At 42.9% G+C, this 18516-nt stretch overlaps 2 protein-coding genes across 4 annotated transcripts in view; both read right to left on the bottom strand.

The window, feature by feature from the left end:
- Positions 1 to 18516, bottom strand: part of KCNH6 (potassium voltage-gated channel subfamily H member 6) — a 534004-nt gene that overhangs the window by 406871 nt on the left and 108617 nt on the right. The window lies entirely within an intron of this gene.
- TANC2 (tetratricopeptide repeat, ankyrin repeat and coiled-coil containing 2) overlaps positions 1 to 18516 on the bottom strand; it is a 243193-nt gene that overhangs the window by 180036 nt on the left and 44641 nt on the right. For all 3 annotated transcript variants that reach the window (XM_048516921.1, XM_048516922.1, XM_048516920.1), the window contains exon 3: positions 2002 to 2073. In XM_048516921.1, the coding sequence (XP_048372878.1) occupies positions 2002 to 2073 (72 nt within the window). The remainder of the gene's footprint in view (positions 1 to 2001; positions 2074 to 18516) is intronic.

Raw genomic sequence — 18516 nt, 5'->3', positions numbered from 1 at the left:
ATATTCACATCACCATAAGTGCTCTGAAGACCACAAGAGGGAATCCGATAGACAAATTCAGAAAATAAAACTGAAAAAAAGCTCTGAAGAAATAAAATTCCTCTTGAAATACTGCTGTGATAACGAAGAACTGAACAGGAGGTGCGGCCTCGCCCACAACAGGTAAGCCCGGTTTCACTCCCAGCTTGCCAGAGAAACAGAGCTGATGCCAGAAATCTTTTATTTTAGCTTCAGACGGTTATGACTTAAGGCTGTGCCCACACTCCCATTACTGTGACGTATCAAGGCCACAAAGAAAAATGTTATTCTATTCTTCCCTGCTAGATAGCCAAAAGCAAGAAGAAAAAGTGGCTCTTTTCACAACGGGGCTGTGTGCTCACTCCCTTTCTCCATTCCCTCTCTTTTTCTGAAAGGGGAAAAAATAGCAGGGAAAGGAAAGCAGAACAGCAGCCTTTGAAACCTGGGCCACGGTCTCGCGCTTTGTTCTGCGGAGCGCTTAAAGAAAAGCCCATAAACACATCCTTGCTACAGGCGAGGGCTTTTGTGAAAAGCTGCTGATGGAGGCCGGAGTCATATCCCACATATAACTTTTAAAAATTAGATTTGGCATTCTAACAGTCAATTAGGCTGTTTGGAGAAATGCCCTCCAGCTACAAGTTTTGCATCACACTAGTACTAATTATGTTGTTGGCAAATTTCCTCAAGAAGGGAATTTCAGCTGCCCTTAATTCTGCATTTCTAGAGAACATTATTCATGTCACAGAGTGGACACTGAGAGGCAGCTGGAGCAGAGGCGTAGCTGGGCCAAACTGCACCTGGTGCGCATTCTATATTTTCCCCCCATGACCCCCTCCCGCGCGCCCCCCTTTTCCCCTTCCCCCACTTACTTTAGTTCCTTTCCTTTTTCTTGAACTTGTTCAGGCTGCAAAAGGCCTGTTCACAGTAAAAACGGCCTGATGGGAACTATACTTCCCAGGAGACCTTGTGAGCCTCAAGGTCTCCTGGAAAGTATAGTTCCCATCAGGCCGTTTTTACTGCGAACAAGCCTTTTGCAGCCTGAACAAGTTCAAGAAAAAGGAAAGGAACTAAGGTAAGTGTGGAAAGGGGGGTGGGGGGGCACCATAGGGGGAACTAAAGTAAGTGTGGGAAGGGGGTGGGGGCGCTGTGGGGGGCGCTGCAGGGGGCAGGGGAAGGGGCCTGGGGGCGATTTTCTGTGCCCCCCAGGCGTATGCCTGGTGCACAGCATACCACCCTTTCCCCTTGTAGCTCCGCCACTGAGCTGGAGTGAGGCTGGTTATTCTTAGACATCTACATTAAACTTCTGGAGGCAGGGAAAGAGAAAAGCCAGTGTGGCATAGTAGTAAAGAGTGTCAGACTAGTAGCTGGGAGACCTGGGTTCAAATCCTCACTTGTACCATGGAAGCTTGCTGGGTGACCCTGGTCCAGTCACATTCTCTCAGACTAGCCTACCACATATGGCTGCTGTGAGGATAAAATGGCAGAAAGGAGAAGGATCCAAAGTGCAGGATGCAGAAAAGGGTGTGATACAAAAGACAATTCCTTTACCGCAGCTGAGATGACGTCCTTTTATCCTAATTACTGTTAATAAGCTCCTAAATGCAACTCACACAATTTGCATTCCAGTGGAACCTTCCCTCAGAGAAAACTGCTGCAAATTATGAAGCCCTATTCTCCTGTGGCCACATGGGTTTGTTGTTCCTGTACCCCAAGGATAATAAAGCCCATTGGAAGACGTGACCTATTAATTCAAGGAAACAAAATATATTGCTGTCCAAACTATATTTCACATGAAAAGAACCACATTTCATAGGCTTAGGATTTGGGATCCTACAAGACTATTTGATCCACTACAAACCTGTGCTAGATTTTATCTCTGAATATTAGACTTCTTAAACCCTCATCTGCAGTAGCAGAGAACAGAGTATGTCAAATAGACTCTACAAGGCATATGCAATCTTTGGAAAATCTTTGTTTACCTACCTTGCCCAGAATGGCTCTGCTGGTAATCTAAACTTGCCTGCCTTCGGTCTTTTGGTTCCTCGCTCCCAATATCTGCAGGACAGCCAAAATAGCAGAAACGTATCAGGAGAGTAGAAAAATCAGCTTTTCTTCCATGCCCCTATTGTCTTTTGCGAGACAACAGGGGAAATAGGTTGGCTGATGTTATCGTGGTCAGGACAGAAAGAAGGAAAACTAAAAGCAAATCCTCTTCTTAATCCACCCAATTCAGGATGTGCAATTCTTAGAAATGTACAGAAAAAAGGGGATCTGCTTTGTGTTCCTCTTAGATTATGAATTTTCAACCAGATTTTGTTATAAAGTGCTTTTGAGGGGGAAATTTAAAAGGTAGTTTTGAATTAGATAAAAGGTAGTTTTGAATTAGATAAAAGGTAGTTTTGAATAAGATATAAGATATAAAAGGTAGTTTTGAATAAGAATAAGAATTATACATACTAATTATAAAGGATGAAAAATTACATTTACAATGTTTAAGAAATGTTTTGCAAACAAGTCCCAACAGTTCAAGGATTAGCTGTCCACTCTACAGGGGCTCCAGAGATTTCTGTCTAAATTATTTAGATTACCATAATCATTCTGTCTTCCTTATGAGACGTGTTCCTGAAACTGCATTGAGCTTGAAGCTGATGAAAGGAGTATGTCAGAACTTCAGATTGGTAATTTTTGTCATTTCATATTTCTTAATTCTTTAGTTAGAAAATTTCTATGACGTGGTACCCTCCAGCTGTCCGGGCCCTGCGGGATCTTGGTGAGTTCCACAGGGCCTGTAAGACGGAGTTGTTCCGCCGGGCCTTTGGAAGGGTGTCCCCCCTTCTTGCTCCTTTACATCTGGGTCCCCTTTGTTTAATGGGACTCGCCGTCCCTCCCTCTTGGGGAGGACTTTAAATATGGGGTTTTGTTGGACGCCTCTTGTTGCTTTTATCGCTGTTTTTAAAGGTTTTAGCAACTGTATTTAAATTGATGGCGCCAGTGCAATTTGTAAATCTGTGCTCCTTTGTTTGATTGTTTTGAGATTTTATGTTGTACACCGCCCAGAGGATGGGCGGTATAAAAATCTAAACAATACATACATACATACATACATACATACATACATACATACATACATACATACATACATACATACATACATACATACATACATACATACATACATACATACATACCCTGCCCAAGAAAGAGAGTTCTTTCTCTGCAACAGGGACCCAAAACAACTTACATCGTTCTCATCATCTTAATTTTATCCTCACAACAACCCTGAGGTAGGTTATCTTAAAGAGAGTGTGACTGGTCCAAAGCTTCCCTGGTGTGAGTTAGCATTTGAACCCAGGTCTCTCAGACACTGGTCCAACACTTTTAACTACACTGAGAGGCAAATGATGAAAATTTGCCCTGTATGACTGAAAACCCACACTCAACGGGGATCCAGTCATTTAAAACCAGGATCCAATTCACCCAACACAGCAAGTACTGCAAGCAAATTACAGGATAAAGAGAATGAAAGAAACCCAGCAGTGCTCAAAAAGTCCAGTTGGTAAAATTGTTAGTCTCAGCCTTTTTTTTTTTAGTTTTAAACATTTTCTTTGAGTGTACACAACAGACAGAAAAAACAGACAATTTGTATGGAATTTACAATCTAAATTTATATTTTAAAAAATTACATTACTCTATCTTTTCAATATACATATCTAATAACATATTTATCGTGAAACATATATAACCGAAATCTTTCTCCTGTTTTAAATAAACGTGATTTAACTTTATTCTTAATTTTAAAACTATATAATTAAAAAGATGTTCAATTTTTCTTGAAATTCTGAAATTGGTCTAAAGGACATAATTTTGCCATCTACTCATTCAAATCTCAATATTTTGTTGCCTTCCATTTTGCTGCATTTGTTACTTTTGCCACCGACACCAAGTACTTGAATAATCTGCAATATATTTTTGGAATATTGAGTGGTACGATATTTATGGCACAATCTAAAGTGGGGGCTGGCATTTGTGGGAAGTCGGTGCAGGGATGGTGGGGCATTTATGGAGGCAGCACAGCACCATGTTGGGACAAGCCCTCCAAAAGGGTTGTTTTGCAGGGTCTGGCCTCTAACACCTGGAGGGCAGCACCCCCACAGCTACCATACAGGTGAGCTGGCACCTCTTCAGACAAAGAGATGTACCACAAATAGCTCCTTCTGCTCCCAGAACTAGATGCAATGGGGCAGCCAGATATAGGGCAGCCACATGGCAGGACTCTCAAGCACCTATTCAATGGGGGGGGAGGTGCCAGCGGGGGAGGGTGAAAAGGCAGGCCCACGTTCCCATCACTAAACACACATCCCGAGGCAAGAGGGGCAGAATCCATCACCATAGGGGCTGTGCAGCGGTGGGGGCCCTGCAGAGGTAGTTCAAGCGTGTTGCAGTTGGTGGCAATTCCACCAGCCGAGCTGATACGACAGGGATGGAGGCAGGTGGCTCGCCAACCAGCTGGTACCACACCAGTGCAAGCCAGAGGCAACTAATTCAGGAGCCCAAGGGGCCAGTCCAGTGGTGCCAATCCCACTGACCTGGTCACCAAGGCCCCCACAGTGGAACCTGGTGCAGAGCCAAAGGACCCAGTGGTTTCAAGTCCAAAGGAAATGGCTGCTGGCAGAGTCCCCAGGCAGACACTCAGTACAGGGGATTCTTTACTGCCACAGAATATGCTATGAAATGAGTTTTAGCCCATGTCTTCATGCATCCACAGCAAGACTTCCTCCATTGCCACTGGCCTTCATCTTCCTTGCCACTCTATCACCCCTCAGTGTTCTTTGTAAACTTAGGGCTACTTGGTCTGAAACCTGCTTCGGGAACTTCCTCATTTCTGAGATCAGTGGCGGCATCCACAGGATCCCTGACCTTATCCATAGTGAAAATCCCCATTTGGACCCATCTGGCTTCAAGGGCAAAACAGTTGAATAAATTACCCACCTCCGCAAAGCCTAAACCTGGGCAAATTGTGTTCTCAAGGAACAATAATCAATTCTTACATTTTCAGTTGAGCTTGCTCTAACTCAACACAAAAGACCAGATCAAGACCGTGACTTGCACAGTGTGGTACCAATTACTTGAGATAGGCCAGGGGTCTGCAATTGGCCATGCTGGCAGGGGCTGATGGGAATTGTAGTCCGTGAACATCTGGAGAGTAGCAGGTTGCAGACCCTTGAGAAAGGCCATGAAATCCTGAGCCAGTCCCCACAAGGCAGCCCCTGCCCCTCCCCAGGATGATCAGCCGAGGGGTCCTCAACATCACCTTCAAGACCCGCTCCACCAGAGAGACTTTTAATAAAGTAGGCAGTACGCAAACAAGCACTGCAGGAAAGTATGATAGCACTAACATTAAAAACACAAAAAAGAACTATTTTCAAACTCATGCCTTGTGTGATGAAAAAAAAATCACTTTCATGACCCGGGCACTATCTTGGAGAAAAGCTGAGACCCCTTAGTGTGCAGGCACAAAAACAGTTGCAAGCTGAAAAAAAAGGGTAAATGAAATTAATCTAAGGCCTCACCAAGCCATGGCCCTGTAGCAGAAGCAATTACTGGTGCAGCTACAAAGCTGCTCACCACAACTTTTGAATCTAACGATATTTTGAGTCAATTTAACTCGTCTGAATAAAAGGTATTACACTGACTTTATTCTTCAGTCTGACATCAAGCAACAACATCACAGCAATCCAAAAGGAAGATGGTGGATCAAGGCTACTGTGCTCACAAAGTTCTTGGTGAATATGTGCCCCAGTGCAAAAGGCCTTTGGGTACATTATCACTTGCTGAGGCCTGCCCTTCCCAAACATCCCTCATACAAGTCTTGGAGGAAACTGGCTTATCTTCTCTAGAAGGGTACACACCTGCTCTCTGCCTCTCATCCATTCAGTGACCCATGACCAAAATTAGTTGCCTCTCCAGGGGTCTGCAACCAATGGCTCTCCAGATATTCATGGACTACAATTCCCATCAGCCCCTGCCAGCATGGCCAATTGGGGCTGATGGGAATTGTAGTCCATGAACATCTGGAGAGCCGCAGGTTGCAGACCCCTGCGGCTATTCCATGAAGGCAGGCGGTGGCAAACCACCTCCAAACAGTCCCTTGTGAAAACCCTATGTTAGTCAGCTGTGACTTGATGGCTCAAAAAAGCCCCACAGTTGACTTGCCTGTGGATCTCTACAATCTTTTCCAGCCTTGTTACTTATGTCCCTTTTAATTGGAGATGTCCGAGATTAAACTTCTTCAATATGCAAACATGTGATTTAGCGATATTTTTTTTAACTGAGTTTTTTTTTTAAATTTAACCGGTGTATTCTGGATGTCAGGAAATAGTTACCAGGAAAGGAGGAGAAAAATGTAACCAACCATTCCCTCAGCAGAAGCAGACACCGTGCACATGTGACTGTGCCTTAAAATGAACAGTATTAAGCTGCACACTGCCCATAGGACTACAGATGTGTTGTGAAGCTGATGGGTGTGGCTCCACAGCCAACACAAGCTTTTCCACAGCCAGTAAGGTGCATCTACCTGTCAAACCTCCTTCCACACAGAGACTGCATCTGCTATAGGCCATGGCAGAAACCTATGAGGTCACAGGACCTATTTAACTAACTGGAAACGTTTAAAACAATTATCTCCATTTCATATTTTAATAACCATTGAAAGGATAATTCCTTGCATTCTAAGACCTGGACAATTTGCCACTCCCTTATGAGCTCATACAAATTACCTTCCTGAAACATTATGCAGACTTTTTGAAAAGCTTTTGTTCTCCCTTAAGATACATTTAAATCTAAAGGAATTTGAAAACCTGAACTTTTCTTTCAATTGTCTATTTGGAGTACATTACTTCCATCATTTTAATGGAATTTATTTTAAATAAATGGAAATACTTATTGCCCTTAAAAGAATAAAAAAACATACCAGGAAACTACTGAAAACATTATACCATTTTTACCTTTAAAACATTTTGAAAGCACAACTCACAGCACTTGTTTCCAAATGTTCTTTAATAGGAAAGGAGTATTTTAGCTCTCTTTCCTGAAAACATTTGGCACAAAACAGTCAACCCAAATCATTCTGTGTTGTTGTACTTCCTTGCTCTGAAAATATATTTTAATTGCAGCCAGTTCTTCATCTGCAATTTGCAGCAAAAGGAGTTACCAGCCATTTTGTTTGGTGTGCAAAAACTAGATGTCTCCATTCTACTTCCTGATTAGCAGACCCCTCATTATTTTTAAATTTAAGCACTCAAATAATATATCCCACAAGATATTTGTTCATAGAACATGCCAGTATTTCCTCAGACTTTTGTTTACACATCCACACATATACTGCAGCCACTCAAACATTAAACCGGATGCAAGATTTCAACACTGTGATTTGAGAGCAAAAGACTTTCCCTATAATCAGGTTTAAAGGACAGCTAATATTTTAAATGCTTAACATTAAATGGGAAATGGTCACACATTTCATAAAATAATAATAAATCTACTTCCCTGCATTAGCTAACCAATGTCAAAGCCAGCATACAACCCTCTGTCTCCTGCAAAGCAGTAAAGGGAAACCAAGTCCACACCTGGCTGACTGCAATAACCTGCTCTGTGAATGCCAATTACTTTGTCCTCTTTCCAATATGCTTTAAAACTCTAAATTCAGACACATGGTCTATGTTCCACTAGAGTCATCTGTCCCATGTAAGTTTTACCTCCGGCACTTTAGACAACAACTAGTAGAGATTAAATCTCTCTCTCTCTCTCTCTCTCTCTCTCTCTCACACACACACACACACACACACACCCCTCAATGTAGCCTATTTGTATAATGGAAACTGAGCCCAACTAATATAGAACAACTTACAAAAATGTTTGATTTCAACTCTACAGAATAAAGGACAGAGCACAACCTTCACTCACCCTGAACACTGAGCTAAGGTTTGCCCTTGCTGCTCTTTGCCTTTATTCTTTTCACTCCATGTGCCTCAGAAACATTCCTCTCTCGCCAGCATGCAGAAGAAGAGGTGGAAACAGACACTCAAACATCTCTCACTGTTGCTGTATCTCATTAAACAGCCAATCAGGTTGCTCCATTTCATCTGCAACACTCCATCAGCATTATATAATGTTTTACAGACATCAAGATGTCCAGGAGTTATCGCAGACAGGAGGCTTAGTCATGACAGCAAGGACACCACTCGAAGTGAGTTCTATCACAACGATGTTCTCAATCTTGTTACATCTGCACATAACAGCAGCAACCCAGGGCAGAACACATAGGAACAGAAGAGGAGCACTTTTTTGCTCAAGGAAAAACGATGAAAATGAAAGTGTGTGTGTGTGTGTGTGTGCGTGTGCGTGTGCGTGTGTAAAATGCCCTCAAGTCACAGGCAACCTCTCATGGGGTTTTTGAGGCAAGAGACAAACTGAGGTGGCTTGCCACTGCCTGCCTCTGCATAGTAACCCTGGACTTCCTTGGTGGTCTCCCATCCAAACGCCTAGGATAAACACTCGATACTGGTGACAAGCAACCATTCAATATTTGTTAATGCTAAAAACTGTATTCAACTTATTTCTTTGATCCCAATAGAGAAGAGGAATTGATTAATGTACATTTAAAAATGAAGAATATTTAGATCATCCAGTAATTTCAAAACAGCCATTTCTCAACCCTTTCTCTAGTCATTTCTGTACCCTTAAAAATTATATTCTGGTCGCCTCCCCCACCCCCCTGGCGCCCAGGATTAACACTTTATTCCACCCACAAAGTGATCACCACACAAAACCATCATTCAAAATACACCTATGAATGGAGAAGGGATGAGCTTTGCCACTTCTCTATGCATCTGTGGCATTTTTTGCTTCTCAAGTACACAGATAGAAACAGCCCTTTCAATAAAATGTGTTTTGTGTCAAACAGATCTAAACAAAGTATAGCAACCATCAAGCTAATACTGTAGCACTGCCTGAAATGCCTCACTCCATTTTGTGTGTGCACGCCAGATTACAAATTTATTGTATCACAGACCAAGATGCTGAGAAAACACCCAGTTGCGGCCAATTAATCTCAACCTTTTATTACGTTTTCTAACCTTCAGCATGCAATAAGCAAAGCTTGACAGTCAGGCTAAAGAAAAAGAAAAACAGGAAAAAAATAAAATTGCTCTTAAAACCAACCAAAGCCAAACAGTTTCAGGATACTGATAGACCAATTCCTATCACTTTTCATCAAAACATTTCCCGTGATGCTGTATTATCAATTTAACATGAACTGTGCACGAAACTGTTGTAACCAATCAGTACTAAAGCTATTTTAAACAATGCTTTCAACACAACAATCTAATTTGCTTTTGTTGTGCCAGGAGAAATGGATCCTCAGACTCGTCATTGTTCTTCTATCCCTCCCTGTTTCAAATACAATCCGTTTGTTCACTAAAGGCTGATCAGATGCAGTACAAACCTAACAGGAGACTGCAATCATCAACAAAAAGATAAACTGCTGCTTATATGTTTCTTCTCTTTTGCTGAGAATCTTCCACGAACACAAAATTAATCACCTTCCCTTCTCTTTCCCCTGCCTGCCCCAAGGAATCCAGAGCCACTATAAATAGCTCGTGGTAATTTTGTCGAAAGAATACAGCTTAGTATAAGAACACATGTCTTTCAAATATGCTGGAAATATTTACCACACATTGCACATCTCATGCATGTAGCAACGTGTTCAACATTATTTCTTCACAGCAGCATGCAGACGTATTTCACAAGCAAGACTCTCGACTGCCTATAACTAAATCCAGGCTTTGATTCATCCAGAACAATCCTGCGAAAGGTCCCCCCCCCCCTGTTCTGTGAGCCAGCACCGTGAGCCTACCTCTGGATCAGACTGAAGATTATTGTTTCCCAAGCAAGCCCAGATCACACTGCACCATTTTGCCTTCTCTTCTGAACGGTGCGGAAGCCGGAAGAGCAGCTGGCGAAGGAGTATCCTGGAGTCAGCAATGTCAGCACTAACCTCATACTGCAGTCTGTACATTCAGCGCACTGAAGCCCACAGGTGCCTATGGAAAGCCCCAGTGCTGCAGGCAGTGCCTCTCCGTTCGCTCAGCAGTAGGTGCCTGCTCTGCTTGCATTCGTCACTAACCGACTGCGTGATTGGGCACCGGAAGATGCAGATCAGCATGATGGAAGAACTCTTGATTTAAAAGGGCAGGATGCACATCAAGAAGTTTCACGGCAGGTCTCGCGCTCTGAACTGACTGCAAATGCCAGATGCTTATGATGAATGGATATGTAAACCTACTGACTATGTTACCATTTATCCAATAAACTGAAACTTCATAACATATTCGAATACCCAGGATTACCAAACGGATTATTTTATAATCTTGTTTTTCAACTATTTTGTAAAAAGATTTTCAGCTTTCGTAATGAAAGAAGAAGAAGAAGAGTTTGGATTTATATCACCCCTTTCTTTCCTGTAGGGGCTGACAATCTCCTTTTCCTTCCTCCCTCCCTCACAACAAACACCCTGTGAGGTAGGTGGGGCTGAGAGAGCTCCAGAAAGTTGTGACTAGTCCAAGGTCACGCAGCTGGTGTGTGTTGGAGTGCACAGACTAATCTGAATTCCCCAGAGAAGCCTCCACAGCTTAGGCGGCAGAGCAGGGAATCAAACCCGGTTCATCCAGATTAGAATGCACCTGCTCTTAACCACTACGCCACTGTGTAATGGAGCAAACTGCCTGCCATTATGACAGAGAGAGGACTTCCTATATTACAAGAACATCTCAGAAGACATCCTGTCTCTTGGGGCTCTGCTCTTCAAAACGTACAGGAATACCTCTTGGTATTCCAACCCTAAGAGATAGTGGGATGTGCAGATTTTTGAAATCAGATCAACAATATACATTTTGTCTGTCAATCACACTACATTAATTGCCCCCTTCATTAGGTCTACCAACCTCCAGGGGCAGCCTGGAGATATTACAACTGATTACCGGACTACAGAGTCCAGTTCCCTTGGAGAAAATGACTGCTTTGGAGAGCAGACAGTCAGGCATCGTACCTGAGGTCTATCTTGTCCCAAGCCCTGACCTGAATGGTGCAGGCTAGCCTGATTTCATCCAATCTCGAAGGCTAATTAGAGTCAACTCTGGTTAATATTTGGATGCGAGGCCACCAAGGAAATCCAGGGCCCTGATGCAGAGGCAGGCAATGGCAAACTAACTCAGAATTTATTTTGTCAGCTGTGATTCAACAGCACTTCCCCCCCCCCCCCCACACACACACACATTTTGTCCCAAAGACTTTCAGGAATCCCAGACAACAGGCTTGGTTTTGTCACAACGGCCCTCACCGTAGGCTCAGAAGAAAGTTAAAGGAAGAATCAAGACAGCCCTGTCCTCCAGGATGCTCAGGAAATATTTAAAACAACCCTTATCAAGGCACAGACAGAAGGCATCCCTAAAGTCAGGAAAAATGCCACCAAATCTAAAACCATGCCAGTGTGGTTAAGAGCCAAGTCAAGGAAGCCATAAAAGGCAAAAAGCCTTCTTAAAAAAAAAGCAGGAGATTTTCCCAAAGGACATGAACACAGAGGAGCACAGTTTCCGACAAAACAAATGTAAAGTGACAACAGATAAAATTGACAACAGATAAAAGGTAAAGGGTCATTAGTATTCCATGGGGTGACGTCACATCACAACACTTACATGACAAAATTTGTTTTTGGAGTGGTTTGTCATTGCCTTCCCCAGTCATCTATACTTTACTCCCAACAAGCTTGGTACTAATTTTACCAACCACAGAAGGATGGAAGGCTGAGTCAACTTTGAGCTAGCTCAGGGGTCTGCAACCTGCGGCTCTCCAGATATTCATGGACTACAATTCCCACCAGCCCCTGCCAGCATGGCCAATAGCTTCTCTGGAGGAAAAGTGGTTGGGCTTTCTTGGCTTCTATGACTTGCATGACTCTGCTTGTTTACCATACTAAAATTATCTTTCATTTGTTTGTATGCTTTCCATAGTATATTTTATCTGATTCCTAACGAATTTGACCCTCCAGATTTTAATAAATGCTCTATGATTTTTTAAAACATGTTTTATTATTTTTCCACTGAATTAAAACTTAGTACAGAAAGAGAGAAGAGGAAACAATAATAAATTGATCTACGTCAATAATTAATTGAACGGAAAAAATACCAATTACAATTCCAGATATAATGAAAAAGAAAGAAAAAAACTAAGTATTTGATGATCCCTTCATACTAGCATACTTGTTAAAAAGATATAAATTGATTTAAACTCTTGAACATTGGGATCATTTTAGTAAAACAGAAACTCAGCATTACTTTAGCTGTAATAATATTTGAGCTAAAACTCCTCATTAGTTTCAATTCATATTCTAGACTTTTGTTCAGTTAATTTTGCCATACAAATGTGTTCTCTCACTTAAACTTCCCAATTCTCTTGAATAGGAACTCTTTTCAATTTCCATATAAAAACATCAATTATACTTACTATAATTAGTAAGTTAGTAAATAAATTCATATTGGAGTTATATGTTAGAAAGATATGCATTAATTTATGTTCTCACACACAAGAAGGAGGAGGAGGAGGAGGAGAAGGACAAGGAGAAGGAGAAGGAGAAAGGAGAGAAATAGCAGGCTATCCGACATATGATTAGTTCATATTGAGATTATATAGCATTATGTATTTGATATTTTAACACTATATTATACATTAATATCCAACATTTTAACATAAGAAAAGATAAGACAAATTTCTCACTATATTTCCAGGATACACTCCAGTATTTTTAAGCTTTTTTTCTTGCAATCTTCTAAGTAGAAGATCTATAAAATATCCTTTTTTCCCTAGAATTTGTTCTTAAAGTTTTAAAAGAGTCTATCCATTTTCTTGCAATGCTTTGAGCAGGTGACCTTTTATTTTTACTGGTAGCTTTCCTCTAAGATCAGTCCTGAAGCCTTCAAAGAAATCTTCATTCTTCTTCAGGAGTACGTTCAGCATGTCTTGAAATATGGATATATCTTCTTCTCTACTAATAATTCTTTGTGGTTTTGCTCAATATCAAGAAGGTCTTCGCCAACTAGGATATATTTCGGTGAACTGTCAACAAATTATTTTTCAAGATCTAGTTCACTTGCTATTTACTCTTCACTCAGTGTTCTTTTCTGCTGCTTACTTGCTTGGCAAGAGAATTCCAGTTGGGTCTAAGTAGCTATCCATTTATCTTGGCCATTCTTCTGAACTTCTCCATTGAATGTAGGCAAGTTCAGAACAAATTCCTGTCTCATATTCTTTAGCTGCTTTTTACTCTTAAATTTTGATTGCTGAATTTCTTGTTTTTCACGCTTAAAATTTTCTTTCGTGTTATGTTCAAATTGGTTTAATTGCAAGGAGATTAGCTGAAGCTGTTTAATTATCCCCATTTCAGTAGGTGGCAGCAATGTATCAGAGTAAAGGTTTTTATTTTTAAATCGGAACACATAAGAGTTAATTCACGAGAATGATTGTTTACCTTTGAAGAATAAAACAAGATAATAACTGCTTCTTTGCTCACAGTCAGCAAGAAGCCGTTCCATTATGATAGGTATGAAGCAGTCTTTGGCTAAATAATTATAAATTTCAGCGCAGATTCACCCTCAGCCTCCAGTAATCATTCCCCTTTGCAAAAATGTCTCTTAAATACTTATAAATCCTTTAAAAAAACCCTTATCACCACTATACACAGTCAACATTTCTTGGGCCTTCATCAAGGAAGCAGATGAGTCAGCTTACATTACTTGTTACCAGCTATCCAATCAAGTTCCTGTCAATCTTGAACATACATATGTCCATTAATCTTGTATTCTCTGGATCAAAAAGTTTGTAATCCACCCAATATGTCAAACACTTTGAAACTGTACAAGTCCAGTCCAAACTAAAAAAGTAATGACTCCAGTCTAAACAAAAACAATGCCAATCTATATATATAAAAAGCTAACCATGACTTTATTAGTCACGCCCTAATGCCCAAACGCCTGGACCGATTGCTCCCAAATTTTGCCACGACATCCCTCCCCGTTGCAGGCAGGTAATCGGCTCTTCACTGGGGTTGCAGGTCACACCAGATTCCAGTAAAAGGCATGTTTTCCCAATCCCTCAGCGGACCAATCAGGGGCCGCCATGCCGGGGAAGGGGCGTGCCTTGCCCGTCTTTGCAGAGCTGTGCGCGTGCACACCGCATGACACCGCCTGCTGCCGCCCACAGGGAGAGGCAGGAGGAGCGTTCACAACCCTGCCACAGGAAACACACGGTAGCCCTCTACCCTGTCTCCTCCCTTCCTTTCCAACCCTCCCACTCAGCCACAATTAAACCCAGCCGAGCACAAGCCACTCGCACAGGCGTCGGCCCTGGGATGGGACCCTCCCGGGACGATGCCTTGCAGCAGCTACCCGCCCGACATCCCTCTTCGCATCGCAGCTCCAGCCGCGATCCCACCCAAGCACTCCAGGGAGCCTCCTGCCGCCTCTTCCTGATCCCCCCCCCCCGAAGCCACAGCGAAGCGTGGCCAGGCCTGCTAGTCCTAAATAAGGAGTCAATCAAAAATGTTGTTAGTAACTTGGTTTTTTTCTTTATTGCATAGAAAAACTAAGATGGTCTGCGGAGGGCAGGTCTACCCAATGCTTTTCAAAGGAAGGTAAAGTAGTCTTCTAAGTGGCAAAGATTCTCTTATGCATGTCTGTGTAGCTATGAAGATAGTTCCTTGAACATTAAAAAAAAAGGGAAATGATATATTGCCAGAATCAGCAGGATGAGCTGAGTACAACTATGTACTTTTCAGGCTGAAAAGGTGCCCAAGATTGGAGCTTTCAGAGCAAATGTCCTGGGACATGGGGTAACCCATGTCTCCAGGTGCACACCTTTTGGACACGTGGGGGGCACTGAACACCCCCCACACACACACTTGACCACACCGTTTGCATCTTTCGCCGGAGGCGAGTAGCTGAGCCGGGTGTGCAGCCTGCAGCTGACTCCCAGTCCCTAGCAGCTGGCTGCAGACTGTGACACCAGGCGCCCTGCTCAGCTCCTCACCTCCAGCCAGAGGCACAAAGCTGAGCCAGCCACCGGAGCTCCCTGACAGGTGCGCCGACGGGGGAGAGGCCTTGTGCACCGCGGATATTCCTTAAATCTCTGAGTAGTGACAGTTAACCAAAACATTTGGAAAGGATGTATCAGTGGAGGTATTACATATGATTCTGGGTTACTTATTTGGAGAAAAGAAGGAGGAGAAAATTAACTGTCCTTGAATATGAACTCTAGCACATAGAATACTTTCCACCTTTTCTCCAGATTTAATTATGACAATGCTGATGATCAGAAAAAGAACTGTGAACATCACCATGGAATATATTTAAGACCTGTTATATGATCAGATGAATCATGTACTTAACTGTGAGCCAGAAAAATACAGAGGAAGAAATTTAAATAAATCTCATAATGGATGCTCAAAAACATAAAAAGTTGCCTTTTCAAGCAGTATAGCACATCATCCAGTAACCAGTATTGTATTTGCACACCTTAACATGGTTAGGGGGTTTGTGTGTGTCAGTGAAGATGGGAGCAATACTGTAAAGCATAGGTGTCGAACTCGTGGCCCTCCAGATGTTATGGACTACAGTTCCCATCATTCCCTGCCAGCATCATGCTGTAAAGGGTCCAGGCTAAACTCCCAGCAGAGTCACTCCAGTCAGAATGGCTATAGCTGAGTCACCAGGGTTTTTTTTGTCGACAATGGCAGTGCCACCACAGCTAGCCCTGGTTAATTCTGTGCAGAAGGCAGCAATGGTAAACCACTACTGACCAACTCGTACTTTCAAAACACTAAGATGAGACAATCCAAACTGAAAAAAGATATAGTGTTGGAAAATGGAACCCAATCAGCTACTAGGGAAGAGCAGAAGGCAAGTACGTGAAGCGCTATTCTGATTACTTGACTGGACTAAAGCCAAAAGGAATTCAGTTGCTGATGGGAATGGATGTGAAAGGGAAGTCCAAAGCTGTTCAACGCATATCATAGGAACATGGAACATGGGGAGCATGAATCAAGATAAGCTTGAAACTGTAAAACGAGAAAGGAAACATTTAAACTGAAGAAGAAGAAGGAGAAGGAGAAGGAGAAGGAGAAGAAAAGAAGAAGAAGAAGAAGAAGAGGAGGAGGAGGAGGAGGAGGAGGAGGAGTTTGGATTTATATCCCCCCCTTTCTCTCCTGTAGGGAGACTCAAAGGGTATTACAAACTCCTTTCCCTTCCCCCCTCACAACACCCTGTTGAGGTAGGTGGGGCTGAGTGAGCTCACAAGAACTGTGACTAGCCCAAGGTCACCCAGCTGTCGTGTGTGGGAGTGCACAGGCTAATCTGAATTCCCCAGAAAAGCCTCCACAGCTCAAGAGGCAGAGCGGAGAATCAAACCCAGTTCCTCCAGATTAGAATGCACCTGCTCTTAACCACTACGCCACTGCTGCTCCATTACAATCTTGGGAGTGAGTGAAGTAAAGTGGATCGGATTAAGGACATTTTCAGTCAGAAAATTACAAAGTGTTTTATTCGGGCCATGACAAAAACAGACAAAATAGAGTTGTTTTAATTGCGAGGCAAGATGGAGCACATGCAGTCAGGAGCTATAATGCAAAGTCTGACTGAATGATATCATCAAACTTCAATGAGTTTATCAACATAACCATCATTCAAGTTTGTGCCCAACTACAGATCCTGATGAGGAAGAAACTGAAAGGTTTTATGCACGTATTTAGGAGGAAACTGATCACACACTTAAACAAGATGTGTTGATAATTGTATAGGACTGGAACACAAAATTAACAAATCAAATATTGTTGGGCTAAGAACATGAATTGAGGCAGGAGAGCGACTCATAGAATTTCGTTAGGACAACAATTTGTTCATTGCAAACACATTTTGGACAACCAAACAAACAATTGAATATATGGAATTTACCAGATGGCCAGTATAGAAATCAAACAGATTAAATCATTGGAAGCACAAGATGGAAAAGCTCTCTCTGCTAAAATAAGAAGAGGAGTCAAACGTGGCGCTCTGCCTCACACAAAAAAAGCTACAAAAGGTACTGTTACTTTAACTGAAACACACCACAGCTACTCCTTGGGAATTTGGTAATAATGTTATTAACTGCATTCACTTTCTTTCCTTAAGTCCAAATAAGACCTCCTGCTCAAGAAACTTAAATGATCAGGCTGGAAATAAAACATTTTCTCCATGTAGTTCCACACTGTTTTTTCCAAACAGCTTTTTTTCTGTTGATTTTGAAAACCCTTTTACAACGATGTATTCAGATGAAGTGTTTCTGAGCCCTCCTGCCTCCAACCATCTCAATTCCACCCTCATCCCATTCTAAGCTTCACAGCTTCCCCCAACCCTCACCTTCTCTTTCCCCACCCCAGCCACTCCTTTCCACCCTCCCCTACCCCAAGCCTCACCTTTCCACCCTCCCTCACCCCTAGCTACACTTTCCAACCCTTCTCCCACCCTAAGCCTTATCTTTCAACCCTCTCCCTACCCCCAGCTTCACATTGCTGCCCTCCCCTCACCCCGTCACTCTTCTCTACCCTCCTCCTACCCTCACCTTCCAACCTACCCCAAGCCACACCTCTCCAACCTCTCCCACCCACAAGCCACAGACCCAGAACCAGGTAAGCATTGCATTGAGGGGGGGCGGGGGCGGGGGCTGCAGCTCCAGTACATGCCACTGCGGGGGGAGATGCTTCCTCTTCCAACCTTTGCTAGGCCCTTTTGCATCTTCGCTGCAATGGGCTTTGCTGCTAGTGTAATAAGAATAGTGCTACACGTACATGTCTTCTGCTGTTCCCCAGAAGTTGATTGTGTGCTATAACCAGCGGTTCCATCTTCCAACAGTATATCTTTTTTTAGTTTGGATTGTCTCATCATAGGGTTTTGTAAGTGTTGGTCATTAGTGGTTTACCACTGCTGCCTTCTGAACAGTATTTACCAGGGTTAGCTGTGGTGGCACTGCCATTGTCTACAAAAAAACCCCTTTGCCGGTGTCACCTTCCATTACTGCTACTACCCAGTAGGTAGCCTCAGGGGTGGAGCAAGGGAAAACTGTGCCTGGGGCACACGCGTGCCCTGTGTCCCTGCCGTGGCATCGCCTGCCCCACCACGCCCCCTCCACAACCCAGCCATGCCTGCACCGCTGCTCCGTCATGCCCCACCCCGCCCCATTGGTGCTTCACCACTGGATAGCCTTTAAGAATTCCTGTGCCCTCATCAACATTGGAACTATCCATTCTCTTCTGCTGATGTGGCCACTGATCCCTGAAGAGTGTCAGGACTAATTTTCATTTCTCCTAATCCCCTAGTTCCCGCCGCAGGAAAGGACCGCCCACCAACACACCTCATATAT

This window comes from Sphaerodactylus townsendi, linkage group LG15, assembly GCF_021028975.2.
Source record: "Sphaerodactylus townsendi isolate TG3544 linkage group LG15, MPM_Stown_v2.3, whole genome shotgun sequence".
In the NCBI taxonomy this organism is placed as follows: Eukaryota; Metazoa; Chordata; class Lepidosauria; order Squamata; family Sphaerodactylidae; genus Sphaerodactylus; species Sphaerodactylus townsendi.
Note: the sequence above shows the minus strand (reverse complement) of the source record. Positions and strands in the feature narration are given on the sequence as shown.